Source organism: Larus michahellis, chromosome 3, assembly GCF_964199755.1.
Source record: "Larus michahellis chromosome 3, bLarMic1.1, whole genome shotgun sequence".
Classification (NCBI taxonomy): domain Eukaryota; kingdom Metazoa; phylum Chordata; class Aves; order Charadriiformes; family Laridae; genus Larus; species Larus michahellis.
In genome coordinates, this window is record NC_133898.1 from 52,388,929 (window position 1) to 52,416,474 (window position 27,546).

General features: G+C 36.6%; 1 protein-coding gene across 4 annotated transcripts in view; it reads right to left on the reverse strand.

Moving 5' to 3' along the window:
- Nucleotides 1-27,546, reverse strand: part of FAM120B (family with sequence similarity 120 member B) — a 52,754-nt gene that overhangs the window by 20,116 nt on the left and 5,092 nt on the right. For all 4 annotated transcript variants that reach the window (XM_074580180.1, XM_074580178.1, XM_074580181.1 and 1 more), the window contains 4 exons: nt 24,596-24,776; nt 18,777-18,872; nt 12,651-12,823; nt 8,523-8,615 (listed from right to left, as the gene is read on the reverse strand). In XM_074580180.1, coding sequence (XP_074436281.1) covers nt 8,523-8,615; nt 12,651-12,823; nt 18,777-18,872; nt 24,596-24,776 — 543 coding nt within the window. The remainder of the gene's footprint in view (nt 1-8,522; nt 8,616-12,650; nt 12,824-18,776; nt 18,873-24,595; nt 24,777-27,546) is intronic.

Here is a 27,546-nt window from a genome sequence, read left to right on the forward strand (position 1 = left end):
TTTAAAATAAAACTGTCATTGAACCAGTATGGTTAGTATAGAGAATTCCAGGAGAACAAATACTGTTTGCCAGTGCAATATAGGTTTTCTCGGGGGTTTTTTTGCCTTTTTTTTTTTTCTCCTCCTAGGGTTTCTTTGTATTGCAAAGCAGCTGCACAATAAGATTGTTGATACTACGGTTCACCTTTTGAAGTGATATGGTCCAAGGTAAACAGCCCTGGCTAAGGAATTTTCCAGGTGTTAAGTCCACAGGTTGAGGAAGAAAAGAACTGGTCTGCTTCTATTTCATGACAATCCCGAGGTCCAAGACAAATCAAACTACGAATCAATGCAGCAGTATCTCAGATGACCTATGAAAGGAACCGGCAACCTGCAGCCTGTGATCAGGTATGTTCGAGATACTAGGAACTGATTTGTAATTAAGCTGCAATAGGGTATTCACTTCCAGAGCACCTATTTCTTTTGGAATGGAAAACTGCCATACACGGCTTGAAAGCTGCTACCTTTTGGCACAAGAACATCAACCCCATGCTGTAGTTTAGATGAACACATACAGTTAAATCAGACAATCTTTGTTTGGTGCACACAGCTGTTGCATGAAGATGGTCTTCTGAGCTATTCAAGAACTGGCTACAAATAAAAGTTTTAAAGAAAGTAACATTACTTACATGTAATAGTCTACATTTTCTTGTATCAGCACTATGTCAGAGCAAATTGAATACAAATAGGGAAACAGTTTATGTGAGAGTAACTTGGCCATTTTTAAAGGTGTACTTAACATGGAGAAGAATGCTCTGTAATAAGCCAAATGTTGGGATTTCAGCACTTCAGCCAGCATTGGAGTCTGCAGGCACTTTGCTGATGAAATAAGTGTTCACTGACATTCCAGCCTCAGAAACTGATCCACAGCCATTTTAAAACAAAAGGTACCTATTTTTTTTGGCACAAGGGTCTGTGCCAAAATAAACTTCCTGCAGAACCACTATGCTTTCAGCCTCCTATATTTGAAAAAATATTACTTGCCATTGTTGCTAGACTGAAGTATGCTCTCTGTTGTATTGAAGCCTCACTGTACAAATACAACATACAATTGTATAATTTTGCTAAAAAGTAAAAAACACTGAGCAGATTGAGGGATGTTTTTTTCAAAAGCGTATTGGCATAGCTCTGCTTTTATTAAATTCAGTAGTAAAGCTCTCATTCACTTTAGTAGGAACTTATGGAACTTCAGGCCTAGCATAGAAATATTTTCTGCCAAGATGTATTTCTGTATTCTATATGCAGAAAGTAAATAGAAAACTATTGCTAAATAGGAAACGATACTTAGGTATGCATTAACTGCTCTTGCTGAAACCAATACATACATAATTTCATATTTGTCAAGGAACTGAACGTCTCTTCTTTTAAATCTATCAGGGGAATATATAGCAGCCTAGCTGAATGTAATATACCTTTGTAGTTCCTGTGCATATACTTCCTACTAGTTCTGGTGAGACACTAGACACGCTGATTAGATTCCTAAACAATTAACTAAACCTCCCCCATATATCACTAATTTTGTTAACACACAATCACATTTACACATCTGGTGTTTACTGTCCCTGTGTGTTGTTTTCTCGCTTATAACACTGAGATAGAATTGTCTTAACGAGTGATGATGTCTTGAGGTACTGAGATATAACACTGGTATGGGATGTTATAATGTACATGTATCAATTTTCTCTTAACACAGCTCCATTTCTTTATAGAAAGCTCCTTTAACCACATGTCAGTATATGACGTTCAGTGGACATCAAATGAAATAATGCCAAAATAAAGGTGAAAGGGAGGAGAATATACTTGACATCAGTATTAGTGATAAGAATATATTAAAAATTCACATTTATACAGCACTTTTGACTAAAGAACTTGTATTATTGAGACTACTGGTTCATGAGTGTTACAACTAAGAACTAAAATATGAGAAAGAACTGAACAATTTGACCAAAGTCATAGAGGAAGCAACAGATAGGAACTGGGCACGGTCTTGACTTTTAACCCCTGGACAATGATAATGTCAATCAAGAATACACTTGAGAAGAAAGGGAACAAATCAGTTCTTGGTTAGCTTTGCTGTTTCTGGTATCTGCAAGATGAACATTTCAACTATTGTAATTCGAAAAATTCCACTACATCCTGCAAAGCACTGTAACCATATGCCTAAAGGCTTGTTTTATCTTCTTTCTCAATCCACCTATAAATGGCTCATTAGAGGCCATTTCAGAAAACATTTTTGCTTCTCCAAAGTTACACACAGCCATCTGCTTCTCCAGGGAAAGCCTAGACAGATGTGCAGCTTGCATTCCTGCTCAGGGGTGACAGGGGCAGGCAGGCAGGTGCAGGCAGCCCTGAGCAGATGACAGGCAGGTGCACACATGCCATCTCTTCCTGATGGCACGCTCCCTTCCTTCCCCGGCTCCAGCCCCTCCATGTCACCTGCCCTGTGGGTACACAGGTCAGCCCTTAAAGGCAATGGAGAGCAACCCCACCTACGCTACACAAACACACCTCCAACCCTCACGTACTGCCTGTCCCTTCTAACATACAATATGCAAGGAAGTGAAAACTATTTATCTCATTAGTAAACGTACACTTTGACCAACATCAGCTTAGCAGGAAAACGTCAGTTGATACCAGAAATTATTATTTTCCCTCTCTAATAACTTATCACTGACTTTTTCAAAGCTATCAATTTGCTTAATATTTTGGGAGAGGTTTATTACTGTCACTACCAATAACTACATTTCACCTTCTGCAGTATTATGGAGCATGGATTAAAAATTAACAGTAATTTTGTTATCTGAAATTCCAGAGTGTCTTTTACCTTAAACATCGTGAAAAATTCTTTATGCTACATGAAGTCTAAAAGGAATTTATAACTGAAACATTGCTGCTGTTTCCTTGCTGTTGAAACCTTGCTAATAATGAGCTACATGGCAGTAAAGGGGAAAACTCACAGACAAGCAGAGCAGACTCATACAGTTATGGAGAAAAATGCAAGATCATCTTCCACAAAAAAAGAATATGAATCCTCTGGTTTAAGGCCCTTGCTCAAAATCTTGCTTAAGATTTTCTCCATAAGCAAACTGTGCCCAATGAAATGAATGCATTTTTCTCAGAAGGTAGAAGAGCTGATCTAGTCGTGCTGGGGTTTGTATTTTTGCCAGTGACACATAACAGAATGCACGGTTATGTGAATTCTGATACGTGAGCTGATGCCAATGTAAAAAACGTTCAGGGAAACAGACTCTAATAATACTAATAAATATACCCAATTTGATAAAGAAGAAAATGGGGGAGAGCGAGGCAGAAGAGCAATCTCGTCTGGAAGTTGAATATGTTAGCCTAAGAAAGTCTTTTTTATATATTTATGAACCAACAGCAGCAAGGAAAGATAGAGCCAGCTGTCCATGCAGCAGGACCAAGAAAACTCGAATTTCTTCAGAACTTCAGAAGGTTATTATGAAAATAGCAACAGATTTAGAGATGGGACTTCAAAAAAAATACTGTAAACAGTGACTAACTTCAGCTCCAGAGATATAATTGTATTTGCAATGCTTGATCCATGCAAATGCAATACTTTACTTTCAGTAACACAACGGGGGAGCCATACCCACCACTTCAAAGTCATCAGAGAAACTAAATAGATGCTGCGATACTGAACTAGGCATGGAGGCCTGGGAGGCCAAAACACAGTTATTAAGAGACAAGCAGAGTATGGAAGCCTGAATACATTCAGCCTTAATGCACAGATTTAATATAAGCAGGTTCATTTGATGCAACTTCCTCTTGATTAATCATGTAATTTTTTTTTAATGTTTTAAACCAGAAGTAATTTAGCTGCTGGAGGACTTTAACTGTTTCTATTTGGATTAGTTCATTTAAGACTATCTTGAGGAAATGACAGGAAAGTTATATTTCTGAGGTTGAACAGGGACTAAACCAATCTCATCTTGCAATCACATCTCTTACTGCTGACTTTTGTTCCAGATTAGCCCAGAACACTGGGAAAACCTGAAGACTGTGGATGAGAGAATGGGCTGGGAAGCAAAGCCAAGATCAGTAACCCATCTCAAACCCCCACATTCCCCATTCCCTGCCAGTTACAATCTCACCTATCATTTTAAAACCACTTTTGACAGATGCAAATTTTGAGGGAATATAAAACCCTGATTCAGTAAAGCATTTGGGAATACACTCAAATTCCGCTTTAGTTAGTATCAATGTACATCACAGAAGCAGGTCCCAAGTATGTAAGAGAAGTTTATCTTTGAGATCTTTACAATATTCTTACTTGTATTTTATGTTTTCCTCAATCCAATTAGACTTCAAGCTAATATTTACTAGGAAACAGTCACACAGGCACAATAAGCATACACCCCCTGGGAGAGAAAGGATTTTTTTTTAAACAATTATATTTTGAAAAACATAGAGAGCTCATAAAGCCTGTTCGGAGTTTGTCTGAAAAGCATCATATCTAATGGTGTTGACAAACGTATCTAGGCTTGCCAAATAGGTCAGAAGATTGAAATTCTGGAATGTTCAGAATCTGGATATTATTTATGCTTTTCTGTCTGCATGGCAAGGGAGAAAAAATACTGAGTTTAAAAATACAGAATAGATTTAGCAACATCCTTCTGAAAGTTGCGAGACCCTAACCAAGATACCTACACACTAAAACATATCGTGTTTTTGCATGCATGAAGCTATCTATCCCTCAGGAAAATATTCAGAGAAAAATATCTTGTGTAATATTGGTATAATACTATTACCAAGCTAATTCTGCTTCTATGACTCTGTGACTCTTCAATGACAATGGAAAACATTCAAAGGTTCCATGCAACTACAATTCTTGCTAAAGCTACTTCTGCCTGCCAAACTAGTTAACTAGTTTGGTGAATATTTTTTTATTATTCCAAAAGCTAATTAAGTAATACTTAATATGCATTTTGTGGAAGTTCATTTGCAATCAAATTGCAAAGACTCTCTGGAGCTTATCATTTAAGATCTAAAATGACTGTGCTCATTTCATATCAGTAATACTTTTTAAGTAACTGGATGCACTTGAAAAATTGAAGGAATACAATTCAGCGCTTGACTTTCTTACACCTCATACACAGTCAAACTCTTCCTTTTACAAGTGGCACAAAAGATATAATTATTTCAAAGCAGGTATTCTGGCATAACTGGATATTTTATGGCAAAGCTATAAAGAGCTTGCAAATGCCGTGAATTCCAACAGTAGGTGATGTGTATGTCCAGCCATGCATCTGCTACAAACTTTGAGTTCATATTTTCTGACATACATTTCACTTTTAAAAGCATTTAACAGGATCCAAATTTCATCTACCATTTTCCAGGTGTATTTCCTCTTTAACCAAATTTTTCTATCTCATCTTTGGCTACAATGTTCGAAAAAGATATGATTCACAACTTTACACCTCAAATAAATACAAATTTTTCATATATTCACACACTTAGAAAAATCTTAGAAGAGGTATATTTCTGTTTATAATTCACTATGGCCTCTCCTGTTTGGACAGCATTTTACATGCATTACAGGTGAAAGATGATCTATAATTGCAATTGTAAACAACAGAGGCCAGGACAACATAAGAAACAAGACTGCAAGCATGACTGCTGGTGCCTCTTTCTCTACAATGGCCTCAAAGTTAGACTGATGGCTCTCTGGGCTTTTTGCCAAAACCACACACCAGATTAAAATAGAAAGAAGGGAAACAGGCAACCTGGGGTCCAAAATTTAATTCTGACCTTATGTATAAGTTCTATGGGAGGTTCGGGCAAAGCAGAATGTTAATCTACCATATAAGGGGGGGGGGGGGGGGGGCAAAAGGAAACTAGAAAAAAAACTTATAGGGGAAGAAAAAAGCCCAATGTATAAAATCTCTTCTCTATCGTGTGCACATTTTGGTATTTTGAAACCTACGGTCTTGAAAAATAATCAAATCTTCATGTATAAACATTATGTTATTCTCAGAAAGTAACTACTTAATGTGCATTTAAGTTATATGTCCACAGCCCGTTTTCTTTCAGCATGAGACAAACTATATTTTTTATGGATTTAATCCACTTTATTCAAACCATGGACGTTTCTGTTTCATAAATTTGCAGGTTTATGGACCATTAACTATGAAATATGGATAGCATATCAGAAAGCAGATTTGAAAGTGAAGGCTGAAAAGAACTCTTCATCCTATGAGAAGAACAGGCTCTATTTCCATTTTCTCTCATACTTCACAGTGGAAGTTAAGTTTTCTTCTGATAAAACACATTTGCTAATTGACTCTCTTGCAGAAACAGAGCAATTTATTTTTTTAATCAAATCAGTGTTCTTCACAGAACTGTTTACAAGGAGTAAACACTTCTACATTTAAAATAACAATACGGTGTTAAGTCCAAAATTGCAAATGACCATTTTCATAAAATTTGGCAGACGCTACAGTTAACAGAGCTTTCAAGGAAGTTATGTTATTAAATTATTTCTGGGGATCATGTTTGACTTCTCAGTAGAGAAGAAAAAGTTAAACTCTGTTCCTCTGTTTTCCTACTATAAAACCCATATATTAATTAGCTACATACTAGTGTAATTCATTGCACTTGGATTCTCCACTGATTTAAAATACAAATACCTAGAAAATTAAGCTATTAAATATCTATTGATAACCTACTTACTACCTATTAAAATAACTTAACATCATAACTCAATTTTGTAAAACTTAAATTAACACAGTAATGAGTAAAACCAGTTTAAACTATTTGAAATGGAATCTTGAAAATAAGATACTTGAATTAAAATGCTCAGTATGTTTGCTTTATTGATCGTTATTTTTAGAATATTCATATAAGATATTCTATTAGTTCAGTCCCCTGCCCTTACAAGAGAAAATTCACAGGACATTAAGTTCACCCACACACCCCATTTCATAAGCACAGAAACGAGAAACAGACCATTTTACGCTCTTCCTGTGAAGAAAGATTAACCTCATATGAATCTTCAAATTGATCCTGGTGCTACCAAAAAATTACAGGTGGCTTATATATGAAGAAAAAAAAAAGTACTTCTATGGCAATTAATACAACATAACATCCTCTCTTGATATAGCTTGACCAGTCAGAGATACACAACAAACTGAGAAACAGCAACTATTTGCCACTGGGAGATCCAAGTCATTAAAACAGAGGAAGGGAGGTTAACTGGAAGGTAAGAAGGGAAAATTGTGGAACTCACCTATTCACAACCTCGGAAGGGAAAGAGGCCAAAATCTTTCCTCGCTATTCTCTTCAGAGGGATTTATTCTGGCTCAAACTACTAACAAAGGCACTACCATGAATTTCAATAGAATAAGACAAGGAAGTGCTCTACAAAATAGGCTGGTACAAAAATTTCAACTGCATTATATGAATCTTTTTTTGGTTTTTAGCACAGCAGAAAGCATTATGTGTCAGCGCGTGAAGGGCTTACACAAGTGGCAGAGTGATGTAACTTTGGAAAGAACCTGCCAATAGCACACACAAGTCGATTCCAACAACATACTGTCCACTTTCTGGGGTGATACATGACACAGTGTACCCCAGACATACTTTTATGTCAACAGTGGAAGAGCAGACAATATCTGATCTGCCATAAGCTTTGTGGGAATGTTACAAAATTTTGTGAACAGCTTTGAATTAGTAGAATGGCTGCTGATAAGTAGTATACATTGATTAATATTATGTGTTTGGATGCAACACTCATTTATAGCTTCATAGAACCACAACACAAGTGAAGCACACAAACTATTTAGATGGTTCTACTGCAATAACCACCAGGGAACCTGCTTTTCCACATGTGGATTCAAGAAGATAGGAAAGCAAAAAAAAACAGATTTGCACAGAGTATATAAAATTTTTTAAAAAAACTCCTGAAGAAGTACAGAATAGTGTGATCCAAAAAGTCTTCATTACAGTGGGCCACATTAGGTAACAAGACTTTTTTTTTCTGGTTAGGTTCATGTTATGTTTATGGTCTCCCGTAGGCAGTAATACTAAACTTCATTTAATGTAGTGATTTTCATAAAACTTATGTCCCAAAACACTATCCTCCTCAGGAAAAAAGAATGAAGCAATGTTGCAAGACAGGATTCACCATTACAAATTTTCCATCAGCTGGAAGTCTGGAAGCCAAGCCAGGAAGAAATTTGAGACTAATTCGCTCACCCTAGGACTGCAACCACTAGAATATGTTCTTTCTATTTTATTTTTTTTTAAAGTTATTAACAAATTTAAGTATCCACATGAACTGCAGCACATTAAAATTTGGTATGGTATATATTGGTATACCATATGGTATATAATGGTATATATTTACCATGACCCTCAGTTCCCGTAACTGAAAAAACTTAATGTAGAAGAATTTTACCCAAAAATATTTATTCCAAAGTTACTATGAACATTTTATGTTACTCAATTATTCCAGTCCATACCTGCAAACCGGCTAGTTGAGCAGCTGACTTCCCTTTGAGGCAGAGAATGACTGCCACAAATGCATTTAAGTCCTCCAGAGAAAGGCTGCTGACCTAAAATAGATGAAGAAATAACACATTATCTGAAGACTCTGAAGAGAAACTTTCTGAAAATTGGCTTCTCTTGCTCAAACACATCAAACTTAAATCAATGATGTCGAGATGTTACAACCACCGTGAATGTATCATCTAGGAAAAGACATTAAAGGGAAAAAAAATACTTACTTTCACAACTTGAATGAAGTGCATATCCCAATACCCGTATATAGTGTATATACATGGATTTTCACACACCAAACAAAATGCCCACCCTTCATGTATTCCCTTTTCCTCTTCCCTTTTTGTTTCTTAATAACAGGAAATTTCTTCATGTCTATAGTACTAAGCACAGTAAAAAGCATTTATAAAAAATATAAATTGCTTTACAATCAAGACCTAGAATAAAAACCCACCTCAATGAGCCACAGATGTGATGACCATTAGGATTTCTTTCAAATGTTTACACAGTTATCTGTTGGAAACTTTAAAAACAATCTAAAATATTTTAACTACCTATTTTAAGCTAAATTGTAGGATCTAACAAAACACGTTTGTATTCTTTTAGTTTTTTAGGTTACATATTGAAGTGTGAAGAACTCAAAACTATATGAAAACTAAGCCTGGGAAAACATAAAGGAAAATTTTAAATTTGTGTAACAGTTCACTCTAATACTTCTATCAGAAAAGGGAGAATGGAGGCATTTACTGTTGTGAAAAAGTATTCTGAGATTCTGTAGAGGCACACGGTCACCTCAGGAGAAAAACAGTGTCTCTAAACCAGCTGGGCTGATTCCCTGACAGTACCAGTGCAGTTCTGATCACTTGCTTCCTCTTACAAGAACACTACTGATTATACACGCGCACCAAGACCAAATACCTATTACAAATGTTGATGCTATAAAGAGGGCTCTAAGTGAGACCCATAAAGCATTACAATTTGTTATGAATTGGATTTGGAGGGAAGATGTCTCCTGCAAAGCGTGGAAATGTGCATTGTGGGCTTACGGTACAGTTAAAAGGCCACCTAGAACTCTGCATTGCCTTTCTTTTAACACCTTGATTTTCGGGGAATGTTGTGTTCAATCCATTAAGAGTTTCTATTAAGGCTACTAAAAATCAAGAAGTGACATAAAAATGAAGGAGAGAAAAAGAAAAAAAACACCACTAAGAAGCCGTTTATAATTACTTCATTCATTTATTTGCTTAGGAGGAGTAAACCATTCTTTCCTCCTCAAGATAAAAATTATTCAGCCACTACTGAGAATTTCTTTTCTTTCCTTTTTTTTTTTTTTTTGTTTTAAAATCAGGCCTTGCTGCTTGTCCCACTGTAAAATACTTTGCCCCCTATGTCTCTGTTAAAACTTGCATAAAGTACAAGAATGTGAGGGGTATCAGAAAAGTTTTAAGCTTTCAAAATGCTCCTTGGTATTCATTAACTCCACCTGGCTGTTAAGATCTGATAATGGCCCTACTTTACCCTGTATTTCAAGTCAGGTGTCGCCTTTGTGCAGATGGCAACAAGATAGATTTACTAAACCTGCATATTTCATACATTGCAGTAACAGAAAAAGTGACTTTCATCTACAAAACAATTCTTAATACTTGCAGAATTTTGGACTGAGACAAGTAAGTCAAAGATCACTTGCAAGTACAAGAGCAAGGAAATGCCCCCAACAGAGCAGATCAGCCAACATGCTTATGAATGTCAAAACACTTTTAAGAAAAATACTTTATTTAGTAACCAAACTTGGTGAGTTATCACACGTCCACTGTTAGACTTCCAAAACTGTAAGATCTTGAAAAAGAAATTCCCCCTTTCTATGGAGGCTCCACAGTTTGATATTTGAACTCATCTACTTCTTTCCCTAACCTATTATTTTTGGGTTTTTTCACTATTTTTATTCTTAAATATGGAGGATATTTGAAAAGTAACCTCACCCAAAAGATTACTCTTCAAATCAATACTTTCTTTATATAGTCAAGATTTGCTTATTGGAAATTTTTTCTCACTTTAAAAAAAAAATTGCATCTGAAGTTTTCATTAAATACTTGCACATAAATTTTGAGGAAACCAGATGGGTTGTCCATTATGCTGGTTCCTGCAAAAACCTAAGTTTTAGGTTAGATTAAATGATAAGTAACGAAATTTTTAAGAAGCGTATTTCTCCCTCCTTCCCTGAAGGAAATTATGTCAGTCTGCTTCGAGGCAACCTACAATTGCTCAACTTAACGTTACCTTTAGGGTAACAATCCACTTTCCCTCTCTAATACAAATGTAAGACTAAATTAGGCCACAGTTAGACAAGCATTGTTTTCCCAGCTACAAAACAAATGGAAGCAGTATGGCAGCTCAAAGCATGGTTGCTGACACTCTAGTTCTCATTTTTTCCTCTCAAACGCTCCAAGAAAACAAATGGATAATATCAGACAACTAACAAAGTTTAGAAGAACTCAGCAATGAAAAACATTTTAATGCAAATAAATTCCCTAGTCTGGTTCACAGAGTAGATTTATCATTGCAACTCAGAGGGCAGAAGAGAACCAGGAAAACAGGACACGTGTTGAGAAAAACTGCCATGAAAAACCTTCTATCAAACAAAGCCCTTTGCACGATCTCTCTGCTATTATTCTTGTTGAAAACATGAGCTGCAAAACTCTTTTCATCTCTGTTTTTAACACTAGCCATTGGATAATAAATTCTTAAAACCATATCCCTAACAAGGAATTTTTTTTTCATTTTATTAATACGCTGTGATCAAGACTCAGTAAATCCACATTTCTGTAGGTGTTCTGTTATTCCTCTTCTTAATCCCACTAAAGAAACACTTCTCAATTTAGTAACCATGCTATGGAAGGGTGCACAATAAATAAATTATATAGCACAATAAATGAATGAAACTGGAAACAGACAGATAAATCAAAAGGTGATTTCATATCCAAATATGAAAAACACTTAAAAGTTTGTTTAAAGCTAAGTACATGATATGTATCTTGCTGAATAGAAACCACAAGGTATAAAATGATGTTTCATGAGTTTCATCTTCAAAAACCTTTCCATTTCCTTTGCTATACAAAAATTAAAGAAAAAAAATAGCTATATGGATCATTTGTATAATTCCCATATGTACTCCCTCAATGCGTCATCTAAGTTCAAACAAACACATATGAAGCAAAAAGAAAGGAAAAGTCAGGGAGAACTTGTTTTCATGTTATCACACACCAGTATAAATCTGTTATTGAGGCAAGTGAAATCTGAAAAAGCAAAATGAAAGACAAAATGTAGTTCGGTGTAAGTAAAAATGCAACAGAGCTTATCAGATTAGATAAGGGCATTATAATTTCCCCATCCTTAGAGAGGAAAATCTGCTTCCAAGATCAGCGTTTGAAAGGTGGCAAGTACAGACAATATACTAAACACCTAAGAGAAATGTAAACAATGAAGCAACATTGTATTTAATCTTGTGTTCCTTTTTATTACAATTAAGGTAGATTGCAGGCTGCCAAACGTTTGGAATTATAACAGAACTGCTACCTAATGATCACCTATTACTCAGAATTTAATGAGAAGGGCCATATCCTCAGTTCTGGCTTGAAACCGAGTAGATTGACAAGATGGCATGAAAGAGTAGTGAGAGCTGACTAAATATTTATATTGTCTGTTTGCACAGCCTGCATAGTCACCTGAGGGAATGTTTTCTTTTAACAACAAAAAGGAAACACAAAAAGAGTAGCTTTAATTTGCAAACAGGTCCCAAAACGTGGGGGGAAAACCCTCAGTTTATACTCTGTTAAACTGCCCAAGGGGTTTTGTCATGGGCATGCGAGAGTTATGATTAACTACTAAAAAAATCCCAAGCGTTTCTTGAACAGGATGACGCACGTTAAGTGGAGTAATTAAAAATACTGTAATGCAGTGCTATTGTATTTGATCAACTATGCCTACAGTAAAGATTAAGACAAAAATCCAGCCCAGTCTAGCAAGAAACATTTTATTAGTCCACCACATCTATCAGGGCTGACAGCGGAAGAAAAAGCAACTGTCTGAATTACCTGCATCATAAGATACGCCAGCAAGCAGCAGAATGCTGCAACAGGTGCTTCTAGAGCTTGGAGCTCTTCCATTCCATCCTGAAGGTGAAAGCATGCCAGAAATGTACTATACCGTTGCTTTTCCACATCAGGGCCTTTGGCAAACCACAGTGTTTTCAAATCAGGTGTTCCACCTAGAAAAGAAATCCATTATTTTATCTTGGCAGCAACAAGATAAAACATGCCTACCTCATTACAATCTGAAAGGAAACAACTGATCTGCTCTTGGCACTTGCAAGGACCACAGAGTTGGAAAAAAAAAAAAGTATTTGACAAAACTTGGCATTTGAAAAAAAATTAACAAAAAAAATTAAGGCCTATAATTTAAACAAATTGCATGGAATACAGGCATGTTTAAGCAGAGTGGACTGAATTCAACTGTTACAACAATATAGACAACTTTGAGACATCAGGCTTTTACCCTTTGCAAGAACAAAGTTTGCCTACAAGTGTGTCCTTTCCCTTGGGAATCCACAGCATTAGATGAAGTTAGCTTCATCATAAAATAGCGATTTAGCAGAAAACAACCATACCTGTTTCTTCTCTCTCTCTTAGAGCTAGCATATCAGGAGTCCTTGAGGGATCCTCGCATTGCCTCCCATATAATCATCTGTTTCAGTGAACAAACCGGTCACCTCTGCCATTTACTGGCAAATGCATTCTCCACAAAACACTGTGCTGGTATGACTCCTCTGCAGTAGGTTCCAGGTTGGGAACAAAAATCAAGGCTATCTAGTATTTTGCACTCCCTAGACTACTGTATGAAACGCTGTTGCAAACACACACAAAAGAACTGCCATCAGTTATGTATAATGTATCTTCCCAGACTTTCTATAGTATCTTCCACTCTGGTCTCTAAATCCTTAATATTTACCTCATGTTGCCATCTCCCTACTTGTGACACGTGTGAACTAATGTAGAATTTGCTCCCCATTGAAATTACATTTAATCCATTATCAAAATAAACACTAATGCACGTGAAATAACAGAACAGCTAACTGGTTATGCCTAAGAATCCCAATTAAAAACAGAATCCTCCCATAAAGTACTGCTGCTTCTGTAGTTAAATAGAACGAGGTGTGAATTTTAAATGTGGACTAATTAAGCTACATTTGGTAACACCTCTTTTTTGTGTGACATGCAGCAGCTGTAGTCCAGTCAGGAACACTTGGTGATAATAAATGGTTAAAGTGACAAGGTGCCGAAATCTACACAGACAATGTTTATTTAACCAAGAAAGCCCATTAACCAAATGGTACTAACTCTTTGGAGAGGGGGAAACTGGAAGAGAAGTTAGTATTTTCTTTCTTCATCTCCCTGATGGATGTTTCTTTTACTATTTTTAAGACTAACTGCCATCAAAAGTTTTAACCATGTAAAGAACTCCCGTCATACAATCTGTAAGTTTCTAACTTTAGTTTGTAGGGAAATATATATATATTAAGAAAAAATGCCAGTTTCTTGATTGGAGTTAGAAATGCAAATTAACGATAACACAAATGCTGGCAGTGAGCCGACCAGTACAGACAGCACAATAAGACTTGGATTACTGGTTTGCATGCTGGTAATTGCTGCCTTAAGAAAAAAACAGAACAGCAGAGACTGACTTCCAGGAAGAAAAGCAAAGATAATATGCATAAAACCAAAACAAAGTCAACTTTTCCTACCAAGGCTAAGCAACTTTAATGTGTGAGACAATTTTTACATAGGTAAACTCAAATAGTTTTGATGGTTTCTGCTTTCTAGAAGGTTCCCAATCAGCTGCATATGAACAGATATGCCAAGAATCAGTTAAAGGAAAGTAGTCTTTCCATCTGTAAAGTTTTTTTAAATGAATTGCATCCAGGGGTATATCCAATAATAGAAATCCTTCTTTCTTCAGAGTAAAACCATGAACTACACCAATAATCAAGATTGCATATCTATATTGAGAGAGCTGAACAAAAAATTCAAGACATCTCTTCCATAAACACTTCCTTACACTTTCAGAAACAACATCTACTTGCGCCTGGGAAAAAAAAAAGAGGTACTGATGAATTATGAGTTATTCACTCTGGGAAAGAAAACTTGACGCTATCTCCTTGTAAAACATGCCAACCAAAAGCATAATTTTTCTGAAAGGATCTCTTCTATAAGTAATTAAATTCCATGTGATACCCAAGAGTGAGCCGTTATATTAACCCTTAAATGAAAGATAAGTAAAACAAAGAAAACAAACACACTGAAATTTAATGACTCTCTCATCATGCATACAGTGACAGAATCATAGAATGGTTCATGTCGAAAGGGACCTTAAAGATCATCTAGTTCCAATCCCCCTGTCAACGGACCTAAGATTCATATACAGCAGACCTACAAAACTGTTCTCTGCTCTAGTTAATCCTCACGACATACTTCACAGCAACTAGAAAGCATTCCTGAAAAACAGAAATTTTCTGGGATAGGAGGGAGAAATATTTTAATTTCTGAACACATCTAAATATTTGCTAAATTAACCTAAAAAAAACCCAAAACTGAGTAACAAAAGGGAAACACACCAAAACATACTTAGATATATACAATTGATACATCTTTACTGTAAAGATTAGTCACGAGAAAATGATCTATCCTACTGGGGTCGTAGGAACTACACGTTCCCGTGAATTATAGAGAGATACTCAAACACTACATATGCTTATGGTTATTCTCAACATGCACAAAACTGTGTGAAAACCATATTCAGTACCATGTAAACTGTAGTCCTTGGGAAGTCCAAGAAGAGGAGCATCACAAAGACCTCCACGGAGGTCAAGATGTACTACTTGCCTAAGCACAAAAATGGACAACCAACAAGTTAAGAGAGAAAGCATTGATTGTGTTATTTTTTCTTTTTTCCTTTTCACTCACACATTTAAAGACATTGCCATGTAGAAAGCATCATGATAAACAAGAGCACTTCAAGGGAATACATATTTTTTTTTCCCATTTGTTTGAACTTCAATAACTGATTTATGAATATGCAATGCACACAAAAGTTGTGGAATACACTAATACACTAATATTACAGAATCACAGAATGGTAGGGGTTGGAAGGGACCTTCGGAGATCATCTAGTCCAAAGCAGGTTCACATAGAGCAGGCTGGACAGGAATGCATTCAGGCATTCCTCAACAACCTTTCCTGTGGTATGAAGCTACAATATCCTACACATTTTCAGAAATAAAATGAAAAGCAGAATCCATACATTTCCAGTAAAGACTTTAAAACTTCCTCTGTTCCATACGAACTGCACACACACACCAAATAGATCAGCAATGTTCACAAGATATGGATGTTAAACAGCATTTTCTTGGATCACAGATCTTGTAACAAAATTCATTTCTCAGAGACATTTTTTATCAATTTAAGTGCTGCTCTGTCAGTGTGTGGGAAACATCATGTTCACATTCATTCAACTGAAAGGAAACATTCCAGAAGGGAGAAAGAGAGACAGAGAATGTGAGCGAGCGCAGATGCTAATTCAGAAGACTGCCTCTCAAGAAAAATACATATACATAACATACACTATATTTTAAATATATTTTAAGCTATCATCTTACAGCCTTTAGGATTCAGTATTTCATTTTTTAAAAAAAGCTAACATTCAATAAGTTACCTGCAAGCTTTTCAGATGCATGACAATTCTGCTGTTCTATACACCCACAAAAAAATCAGTGGGAATTCTACTTTTTTTAATTTATTTAATATCAATGTGAAATCTGAAACATTTATGGTTACGCACATTACAGTTCAAAGTTCATATCAAATGTTTTTTCTTCAGACTTTTTAATCTAAATCACTTTCAAGAGTCAGGATTTCCCATATATTCTCAGTACACTTCTAAAGTGGTTGTGATGATGAGGTTATTTTTTCAAAAAAAAAGATAAAACAAAGAACCTTTTCAGATTAATTGCACCTGTGATTTTTCAAATAATTTCTGGTAAGGTTTTTTTCTCTTTTTTGAGTAACCTGATCTTGATTGACAGCTTTGAACTTTAACTTCCTATAACTACTTCTTTAAATTTAGCTCTAAGTATGATCCCTGTCTGAAAAATGTGATGCGCTGTTGAGAACCTTATTTGGTGAATTAGAAAGTCATGCGGTGGAAAATAAAAGATGCATGAGCGAATGTAAGGCATACAAATATGGACTGCAAAAATTTTAGAAAAATATTTGTTCGCTGAAGGAATGACAACAGAGCACTAAAAATAAACACTAGAAGTCCTCCTCCCCCTTTTTAATAGTCTGCTTGAACAGCCTTTCATTACTGAGTTAGTAAAGATTATGGCTGAAAAGATGCTGTTTTTATAAACTCCTCTTGTACAGTTGCTATAAACAAACACACACAGTGATTTTAAATCCTGTTTATCGTCAATATGAAGATGGGTTCTATGTGTAGCATGTTTGCAGAGCAGTAGAACCAGAGTACATGAGATTAAGTGGATTCCTCTCCAGAAAGGGAGTAAGGTACTATACTATCTGGGAAGGAAAATTTCATAACAATAAATGCAGTGTATTTGCCATGCAAACTGAAATTAACTACCTAGGTTTGGTTTATACTTCATTGAGTTTTGTTTGCTTGTTTTACAAATGCATGTTCCCAGACCATTGTATGCTGAAGTAAAACAGCTGTACAGTACAGACCAATCAATTTTTACCCTGCATACTCATATCCATTTGGAAAATTTCACAGCAATTTCATGCTATCATCAAGTCAATCAGATAATCACTCTCCTAATATTATATCGGGGTACTGGACAGTGCAACTACTGTATATCAAATGAAACCTTGTTTGTACTTTGTCTATGTAACTCATTTCTTTCCAAACAGTTCCTTTCAAAAGGACTTTGAAAAGGCTGATTCTAAAGAGCAACTGTTTTTCCTTCATCCTTGAATTTGAAGACTCTTATTAAATATGTGAGTTTCAAATATGAAGATAAATGTACAATCTTAGGATACCTTAAAAGAAAATTTACTGTAACCCTAGAAAATTAAAAACAAGTAGGTTCTAAAGCAATCCCTAACCAAAATAAAAATATAAAAAATATGTGCATGTTTTTCATCGTCTGAATCTGGACTTAGATGAGATCAGAACAAGGACTGCTACAGAAAGCTCCAGGGAAGAAGAACTGGTAATTACTCTGAAAAATCAAGTAGATAATAATTTTTCTTAATAAGATATCAACAGTATTGCATATAAGTCATTTCATATGAAAGACTAAAAAAACCTCTGAGCTCTTGATCCACATGACAGCAGATGCTAGACAGAGAGTGAGCTGTGAGAGTAAAGATAGAGGGGTTATGACTACAATAGCATGGACAAATAAACCCTCTGAAATAACATCATTGATACAGTACTGTTTGGTCCCTATCTTAAACTTACATTGCATGATACAATTTAGTGATAAAGAGATGAGTGACATATACAGTGCCCAATCTTTTCACTAAAGTCTATGATACTTCCGTGTAAATGTAACACATTCCTTGTAACACTAATTTCACTAAAAGCGTTCACGAATGCGTCCTTTACCAAAGGAAAGAAGACAAAATTCACACAAAACACTTGATGCTTAAGACAGTAGAAACAGCTTCACAGAAACAGACAGCCTACTTATTTTTTATTGAAAGCTGGATTCTCTTTTTGGGTTGTCACAGGTGATCTAAAAATGGTCCTTTTTTATATTCTCCACAAATCTCGTTAACTCATTCTCTCAAACAGCTTAATAGAAGAATTTTAGTATGGCCCTACACAACCACTTATCCTGGCCTCAGAGCAGTATTTAGCAATATTTAGAACCTCTAAGAAATTGTTTGCATTTTAGAACTGATGTCTGAATTAGCACTGGGTTTAACAAGACATAGTAATAACATGTAGCTCAAAGCTGAATCCTATTATAATTACATGGGGTAACTAAAAAAAGAAGTCACAAGCATGCAGCATTTCTACTTGAGCTCCTTGTTCTCCACACTTGTTTTGCATTCCATATCAAATATGTGATGATGGATTGTCTAACCTGATTTTAGTGATGTCATTATTTCAGTTCAGATTTAAACACATTTTTATTCTACCTGGAACAGAAGGTTGTACAGGTTGTATCAGCTCTGGCTGCTGGAGAGGATTGCCAAAATAGACAAACCACTCTTTTACCAAAGGATAGGCTCCACCTAAAAAAGACAGAATTGCATCAGTAAGTCAAATGCAAGCATTGACAGTAGTGTAAAAGTTGGAAGCAGTGGTGATCAGGATTGTAAAGTAATAGAAGGCACTTCATAATGACTTGTTTGCTCAGCTTCTTTAAAAACAAACCAAGAAAAATTAGTTTTAGTATCTTTATGACAAATCATCAGAACAAATGAGAAGAGTTTGAATTATGTACTATAAACATGAGTTTGCAGTCGGGAATTGCAGCCAAAAATGTAAGTACAAGTGCCTGTGGAAAGCGTTCTAAAATGGCTTTCAGCCAATTTTAGGCCTTCCCATTCCAAGGCAGTTCAGGAAGCTGTGGAGGCATCTGGCATAGCTTAGGGACCTACATGAGCTACCTCAGTCTCTCAGGGCTGTCACACTGCCACATATGCAGGCAGTCCTTAATATGATTCTCCTCCCAACTTGCCCTGACATTTCCCGTGTCAGGGTTTGAGGCAAAATCTTTATAAGGAGGCCTTGATGGCTATTTGAAAGCTGACAGCAATGGAGTCATCCCACCATCAGATGCAGAGCTTTTACAGCCCATTGTTCCAGACCTTTTATCTAGTATAAAGGGATTGTTTATGCATAATAGCTCAAGTGGCTTCCTACCCTCTAACCTCAACTCTGCCCCGCCTCCCAGTAAAGAGCAGGGTGCCTCTTAAATTAAAAATTGTACTACTTGAGTTAGCATATAACTACTTGATGCTTCAAAACAAACAAACAAACAAAAAAACTAAAAATGAAAATGCCCTCAGAAAAAACTCAAGCATTTCAGAATTTTTGAAATGCAGTCTATCCAATTTCCAATAATCAGCTCATAATCATTCCAATGCAAGTCTTAAAAAACCTCCTTCGTTATTGTTATACCTGGTGCTTCTGCATTCTGTCCAGATTTTGCTTATGGTAACCATGTCATAGTGCCCTAAATTTCCACCCTCTGCAGTCTGGTAAACAGTATGAAGTAAACAGATTCAGCCAGTCCTGGGCGCTTGGAATAGTGTTTTCAAATCTTTTCCAGGCAAATCTCAAAGCTTTTTTTTCCTTCCTTTGTCCCTTTCCAGATTCACAGAATTGCATTTCTAATTCCTTCCAGCTCTCAGCCAGTGCTGAAGCCACTGTTCTTAAAAATTCCTACCTTTTGTCATCAATTCCAATCACCCCGCACTTTACTGCACAAGTATTTCCGATGCCACATTATGAACCCTAATCAAAAACTTCATCTAGCTTAAAACAAACCAATCAGATCTCTCCAATGCTCCCCTTCCCTTCCCTATACCACGCCAAACCGTTTGGTCACATTAATTTCCTGATCACACTCATAGCTCAACGCTGCAAACGACTGTTGGCACGAATGAACAAGCAGTGTGCTATGGTGCAATGGCAGAAATTCCTCAGATGCTAGTGTCAGCGATAAGAGCGGGGGAAAAGAACATGACAAAATCTGTTTTACAGCCCTGCTTCTTCTTCCTTCCTTACCCATGGACCTACAGCACAAACTCCCAATAAAGGTGAGGGACTAAAGAACCAACAGCTGGACTATGCGGGACAGCATTACAGTTGCCTTGCCATGCTTCACTGTTCATAAACAGATGACATTATGAACAAAATGAAAAATGCCTATACTAGGGAAAAAAAAAAACAAACCTTAAACTGCACATTCCAGTAGCTGAATAGTCTCACATCTTGATTATAAATCATTGCCTATGATAATGCTATTTCATGAATAAAACCCACCAATTTAATATCCCAAAGTCACTTTCAGAAAGCTTCTGATGTTTTAGCATTCTGTTTTAAGATTTATTATGTAAATTACTCTGCTTTATTCAATCTATTCAGCTCAACCTCCCAAATTTTAGCCTGGCTTCTTAAGGAAGAAAGCCTAATACAATTAGGACATCTGTCATAAGTAATTCATGGATGCACTGCTCTGTTTCAACTAAATCTGACAGAGGAGAAGAGATTTCAAATGTATTAAATTCCTAAACAGTTTGTGAAACTAGTGACTCAGCTGACAGAGGGATGCTATTAGGGCACCAACTGAAAGACAGACATGAAAGTTCAAGTTACCTGTTGTATCTGAACGCACTGGATGGCAAGTCAATACACAAGTAGCTATGGAAGAGCTAGAGCTGAATAAAAAGGTAGACAGGATGTGGGGAGAGCAGAAGGCAATAGGAAACATACTTGAAAACACCATATATTGCAGGCAGGAGTTGTGAAGGACATGGGAAGAAGTTAAGAGCTGCTAGGAAGGAGCCTGGAAATATAAAACCTTTGCTGAGGGGAAGCTGGCGAGGAGAATCACTCTTTCCGAGTTCCACAATTCACAGAACTTATCAAAATGTCACTTGATTCCAAATGGCAGTGAAATACTACCTTTACATTACCCATCAGGCCCAAGCACAGTAAAGAGAGAAGTCAATAGGAAACCTCTAGTTTTTTTTCTTTTAATCTATGTGAATGTTAGTACAGGACATAGCACCACATCAGTACTTTTCACTATTATAATCCATTAGCAACAAAAGTATATGACTATTCATATAAGTAGCCAAACAAATATAGCTGAAAGCAAGATCCTGCAAACTGACAGCACATTAACATACCAAGAAAAAAATGGAGACACAATTACTAAATGCCAACCCTCCTTGCATGGAAATGTCTCTGGAAAAAAACAGTAACTTTTCAAACTTTTTTTCCCCACAATGCACATACAGAATATCATCAGTCAAATTCGAAACATAGCAGTTCCTTTGTTTCAATAGATTCCAAACAACCTGTGGAACAACCTGAACAACCTAGGCAGCCTAAGGAAAATTTCAACTATGTACAAAACACCAAAACACGAGACAGTTGGAAATGCTGTTATGTGTGCTCCTCTATGCCTGCAACAATGCCAGCCCTCCTGAGTGGTCACTGGTGATAACTGGCAAAAATTCTGCTAATGGACTTTTTTTGACAGAGTCAAAGCGAGGGTCAGTCTGGCCTGCTAATGTTAGAACTGGGAGTGATGCCAGGACTTCCAGGAGCTGGCCACAGGCTTAGGCTACATTACACAACCTCCTAATTGGCAACAGTCACGCAGGTGCAGGTATTTCCATGGACTGTGCTAGTGCCAAAACCTGCCAGCTTTGTTCTGAAATCTTAGCACACAAAAGAGAGCTTGGCTGGCCTATCAAGCTGCATTACTGTTATTTTCCCCTCCTTCTTGAATTTTTCCAATAGTACTGTTTTTCTAGGAAAGATGCTAAAAGTTAACAATTTATATGTCACTAGAGGCGATACTCCACTTAATGATCAGAAACGGTTCAATTAATTATAAAAATGCTTTTAAAATACACAGGCAACAAATGCCATGTTTTCAGGACCACCATCAACCCTCTATATATTTTTGTAGGGTCAAAAATAGGCTGTGATTCTAGTAACATTTCCATGAGTAAAGGTACGCACATGCTTACCGTATACCAAACTATGCCAAAGGCATAGCTTCATGAGCTTTCAGCAGCACTGCGAACTTTTACAGGCGACCATGGATTTGCTCATTGCCACTCCCTGCCATTCCCTTGGGCTGTTTCACCACAGCTGTTTGTGGCTACACAAAGAGTCAGGTGGAGAAACAGAACCAGGTTAGTTACCTGACTGCAAGAAAGGGAAGAAAGAGAGAGGGCTATTTTCAGTATCTCAAACTAGGCCACCAAGCAGCTGCACAAACTGCTGCACCAGCACAACTGAGAGGTTGCACAGGGACTGAAATGAGTGGCTCTGCAAGAGAATTACCTAAACTGGCACTGACAGCAAAAGAAACACTGGTCACACTATAGCTTCAGGCAAAGTGGCATGGTCTATGCAGGTGATTTCAAAGGATATGACAAAATCCAGCTCCTATGGATTCTTGGGTCTCTTAGGCACATTAATTCTACGTTATCCTACAACCCACATACAGCGTAGGTTACTTCTTCCTATCCTACCCCTCATCAAATTGCAAAAAACAGTCAACTTGACCTCATCTGAGGGAAACTGGCATAGGATTCTACTTACTTTGTAAAGAACAAAACTTCCTTGTAGGTCTAGCAACAAATTCATAAAAAATAATGCTGACACTTACTTATGAATTCCCATACAGACTCTGATTAATGGTCTACACTCTTGACTTAGAAGCAACTATATGCTAGGATAAAATACCAACCCATGAACTACTAGGAAAAGACGTGGTTAAAGCAGTTAGAGGTAGACACATGCACTAAAAATGCAGATTTAATAGGGGTGCCCACGCAGACACACTCTACCTACCTTTCTGGAAGGGTTAAGGACTGAGGATGCACTATGATTTACTTTAGAAAATTATCTCTGAAATTTGAAACATGAACTGAGAATAAATAATACATGTTATCTGTGATTTTATTCTAAAATCACTTTCTTAAAAGAAGACCTCTTTCACGTCCAAATTTCATTTTCAATAAGATTATAAATTAATGTTTCTGATTTCATTTCTAATCTTTTTCATCTGAGTACTACAAACACTGTAACACAAATGCAAATCTGCCTACTACCCTGCCATCTTGCAGCAACAATTGTTAATTAGAAGTTTTGGTCTGGGTGTTTCTGAAAACATCAATGAATATCCTGCTGCTTAGAGGAATAAACAAAACCCAACCAAGTTATAATTGTCTACAAAACTTAGAGGCAGTAGGCCGAAAAAATGAAAAATGACAGATGTGCATAATTACTGCTGAGATTTTTGTTACTCTCTCCAAATGCCTACGTAAACTCTGATTCAGTTTTTCCTATTTCTTTTTTCCTATTATGGCACAACATCAGCTTCTAGTTGCTGAAAGAAGTCAGGTACTTAATTACCTTTCTGTGCCCTTCTAAGCACATAGTTTGAATATTAGGTTTGATGGCAGTGCACTTTCATCAGTAAAGATTTCCTTTTTACCAAGGAAAAATCAACATATTAAAAGGAATAAAAGTTCAGTACATTTTTAATTTTCAACTCACTGCCTAGAAGACACTGTAGCTAAAGAAAACTTTTAACTACTGGAAGTCTTTAGAACATAAAATTTGTCCAAGGATGTGAATAAAGAATTACCTGTCTTAAAACAGAAGAATGTAAGCATAGATACTTATACCTGCTACAGAATCTGTTTACACCACTGGATAAAGAAATCATATTTTCTTGCACTTTGATGAAAGAACTAACAATCACTGGCATGACTACTTACATTTGTATTACCACTATAACCATATTTGACTATCCACTGTTCTTAAAATTGCAGACTTAAAACCAACAGAAGGTAAAACTGTAACAGTGCATTACACTGTATTACAACTCACTAATTCATCAGGAGCTAGACTTAGCAAAGTAACATAAGGTTTCACATCCTCTCAAACTTTTAAAATCTTCTAAATGTTATCGCTTTGCTCTACCCTTTGATCATTAACAACTTTCACAACTTAACAAGGAAAAAAACCCCCAATTTTTAGAAAATCTCTTTAAAAGCACTGAAATCGAACAGCATGTAGAAAAACTGCAATTTCATTGTCACATTTTCTCCTGATTCCTTAAGAAGTACACTTCAGCTGCCCACAGTTTTTATCCTAAATGTCATGCTGATGTAGCCACTGAAACAATTAATTCAAAATTTCATATTTCAAAATTGAAAGCATACTTGAATAATGGTGTAAGTAGTTTAATCCTTACCTTTTCCAGATTCCAACAGGACAGAATAAATATGCTGACGAGCAGGACGGTAGATAAGTGCCTGTCCGGGAATCTCTGTATCACATTCATCTTCCAAAGAGTTGCTGCACTCAGTCTCTCCACTGCTCAGGATATTGAAGATTGTATAATTCTCAGATCGGATATGCTGTTCTTTAGCTACCTGTTTGTTCAAAAAAGGAAGAGGGCATTATCTCCAAAATTAAAAAGGATCATAAAGCAACAACCTGTTCAAGGAAATGGCACTTTCCCTATCAGTGGAAATGGAGGGAATAGCCAGGGAGAGAAAAAGTGCCTGTTCAAATAACAGTAGTATGGCATACTTTCAGACATCTATCTTTTTTGTGGACAGGAATCCCCAGGAAACCCTGGGGATCACTGCCTTTTTTAGCCCCTCCTTGCATTCTTAAAACTTGGCATTTTTAATGACAGTTTTTAGGGAGTAATTATTCTTAAAAATGAATTCTGAATTCAGAAATAGAAAAATGAGCTGCCCTCCTTTAGTCACCTGAAAACATACCTTCCCTTTTTAAATAGTGAGTGAAGGCATGACAAACCCCAAACTTCTAATTTTATTGCAAGATGAGCTACATAAGACAGCTCCATTTCTTTCAGGAGCTGACTTTGCATAGTTTACATTGTGGTGAAATTAGAATACTTAAATTCACCACACTTTTACTTTGCAATAGCTCTTCCTCAAGAAAAGAAATACAGTCTACTCTAGTGAGGGGTCTGCAGGCTGTTGCTGAAAAGTAGAATCACAGCATCACCCAGGCTGCATACTAACCATGCACTGTATGCAGACGCACCTGGCTACAGCAGCAGGCTATAAGCAGCTTCAGTACCAACAGGGACAGCCAGTCTGGAGCCGCTTAGATGCAGAAGCAACCAAGCTGCTCTCAGGCAGCACAGAATTTCAACCAGTAACACCTGTAACCTAGACTGGCCAAGGGCAAAACCAGACAGACTTTCTACTCCACAACATCAGACCAAAACTGTGGGGGTGTTCAAACAGCTGAGCGGAGCCAATTATTTCCACGAGATGCCACTAATAATAATTCTCCTGGGCTCTCCATGCTGGATGGTGAGGAGGCACTGATGTTTCTCTGCTCTGCATTCCCTACACGTGCCACGCTATCTGCATGATTTGGATTGTGCTATCCATGCAGCTATCTCAGCCTTTTTCACTAGGAATTACCAGACCACTGGCCAGAGCCAAATTCGCCAGTTCTGCAGAATTCCAGTATCCGCAAACCTGGGAACTCAACAGGTCAAAGCTGCAGTCAATCACTGGGTCATTACTGATCAAAACTAATTCTACTGAAATGTCATACTTTCAGAAGAAATTCTCACATGAGCATAAAATCAGTGATAGGCTTCTGTGTACGATGCCTATCAACAGAGTATTTTCTTACAGCAATAAATTAATAGTTGCCCTGAAAGAAATACTTCAATATCCCCTAATATACGTAAACAATGTAATTCCCCAAATCTACTTTTGTATAAAACAAAAGCAGAGTTAAATATTTCTAAGCATGATTTGAATGAAGCATTGAACTATTTCATACAAACCACTATCACAGATATGAGATAATTTGAAAATACTAGTTTCTTGCAATTTGCCAATAATCTATACATCCTTACATCCTGAAAAAGACACAAGCTATTTCTAGAAGCATTGCTGTATTCAGTGCTGTATCTTTAAAAATATTTCTGATTTACACATACAGTCAGCTAGAAAGTTATGCTCCTTTTCTAGAGAAGCAGCAACCTGAGGCTATGTCCTCAAGGTTGGAAGCGAGCTGTGTATGTCATTTACGTGCAGTTTACATTATGTGCAAGGTAAGCGGAAATACGTATAGGTTTCAAAATACAACACAAAGCACACACATTACATATACAAATATTTAAACACCTTTTACAAAACCAAAAGACAAGTTAACACTTCTACAACTTTGACTGTAATTTCCTTGGCCCTGGGACTGGCTTAACATAGGATTTATTCAGCAACAGTGAGGCATTCTTCAATAGTGTTTCTAAACATTATTATTTTATTACAGCAGTAGCTCAGCATGACGCTAGAGAACTGCAAGCCTTCAAATGAAAGATCTAGCCAAGAAATAATGACCACTTGTCATAAAGACCGCATGGTACATTCTCTTAAGGAGCAAGGATATTACCACTATTGTCCTGGCCATAATCCAACCAAGATAATTACATTCTGGTTAATTTTAACTTGCACTTCAAGCATAAACAATATTTTTCAACACTTTGTTAGGATGTAGGGTGGTTGTTTTTTTTTAAAATAATATATTCTATTTAACTACTACAGTCAAAAGTGACACGTATTGTATCTATGTGTGGTTAATTAAAAAACAAACGTATCTGCAGTTTAGCTGAAATGAGAATTGCACAGGTTACAATGTAGTTTTTAAATGTTTTAAAGTCTTTTTAGGAAAGGAAAATATAAATTACATTATTAATTTAGAGTAATATGAGGAAACAGAAAAATAGTTTTAAAGAAAATGCTCAAGATAAGTAAGAGAGACAAAAAAAGACTATTTGAAGTCTATAGGTGCTTAATAAAATAGGGAGTGACAGATGGCTAATATAGGGTCTAAAATACACTACCTTGTATATACTTTTTTTTTATCAAATCTCAATGCATTATCTTACTTGCCACAAATTTACAGAATTGTACTCCGGACTTGCTACTATTGTATAAACTCTGATGTAAGGTAGCTCAGTTTTCTATTACCCAGGTAGGCTACCCTAGCTAATACATCCCCAGAGTGACCCAATCTGACTGTACTGTTTCTCACCCCAACACTAGAGCATCCCTGCCCATGTGGGAAACTGTGAGTGAAACTAGCTAGTGCAGCCCTGCCCTTAAGAATTAACAAGCCACTTGAAGTGCTTTTGGTTCCTCCAGG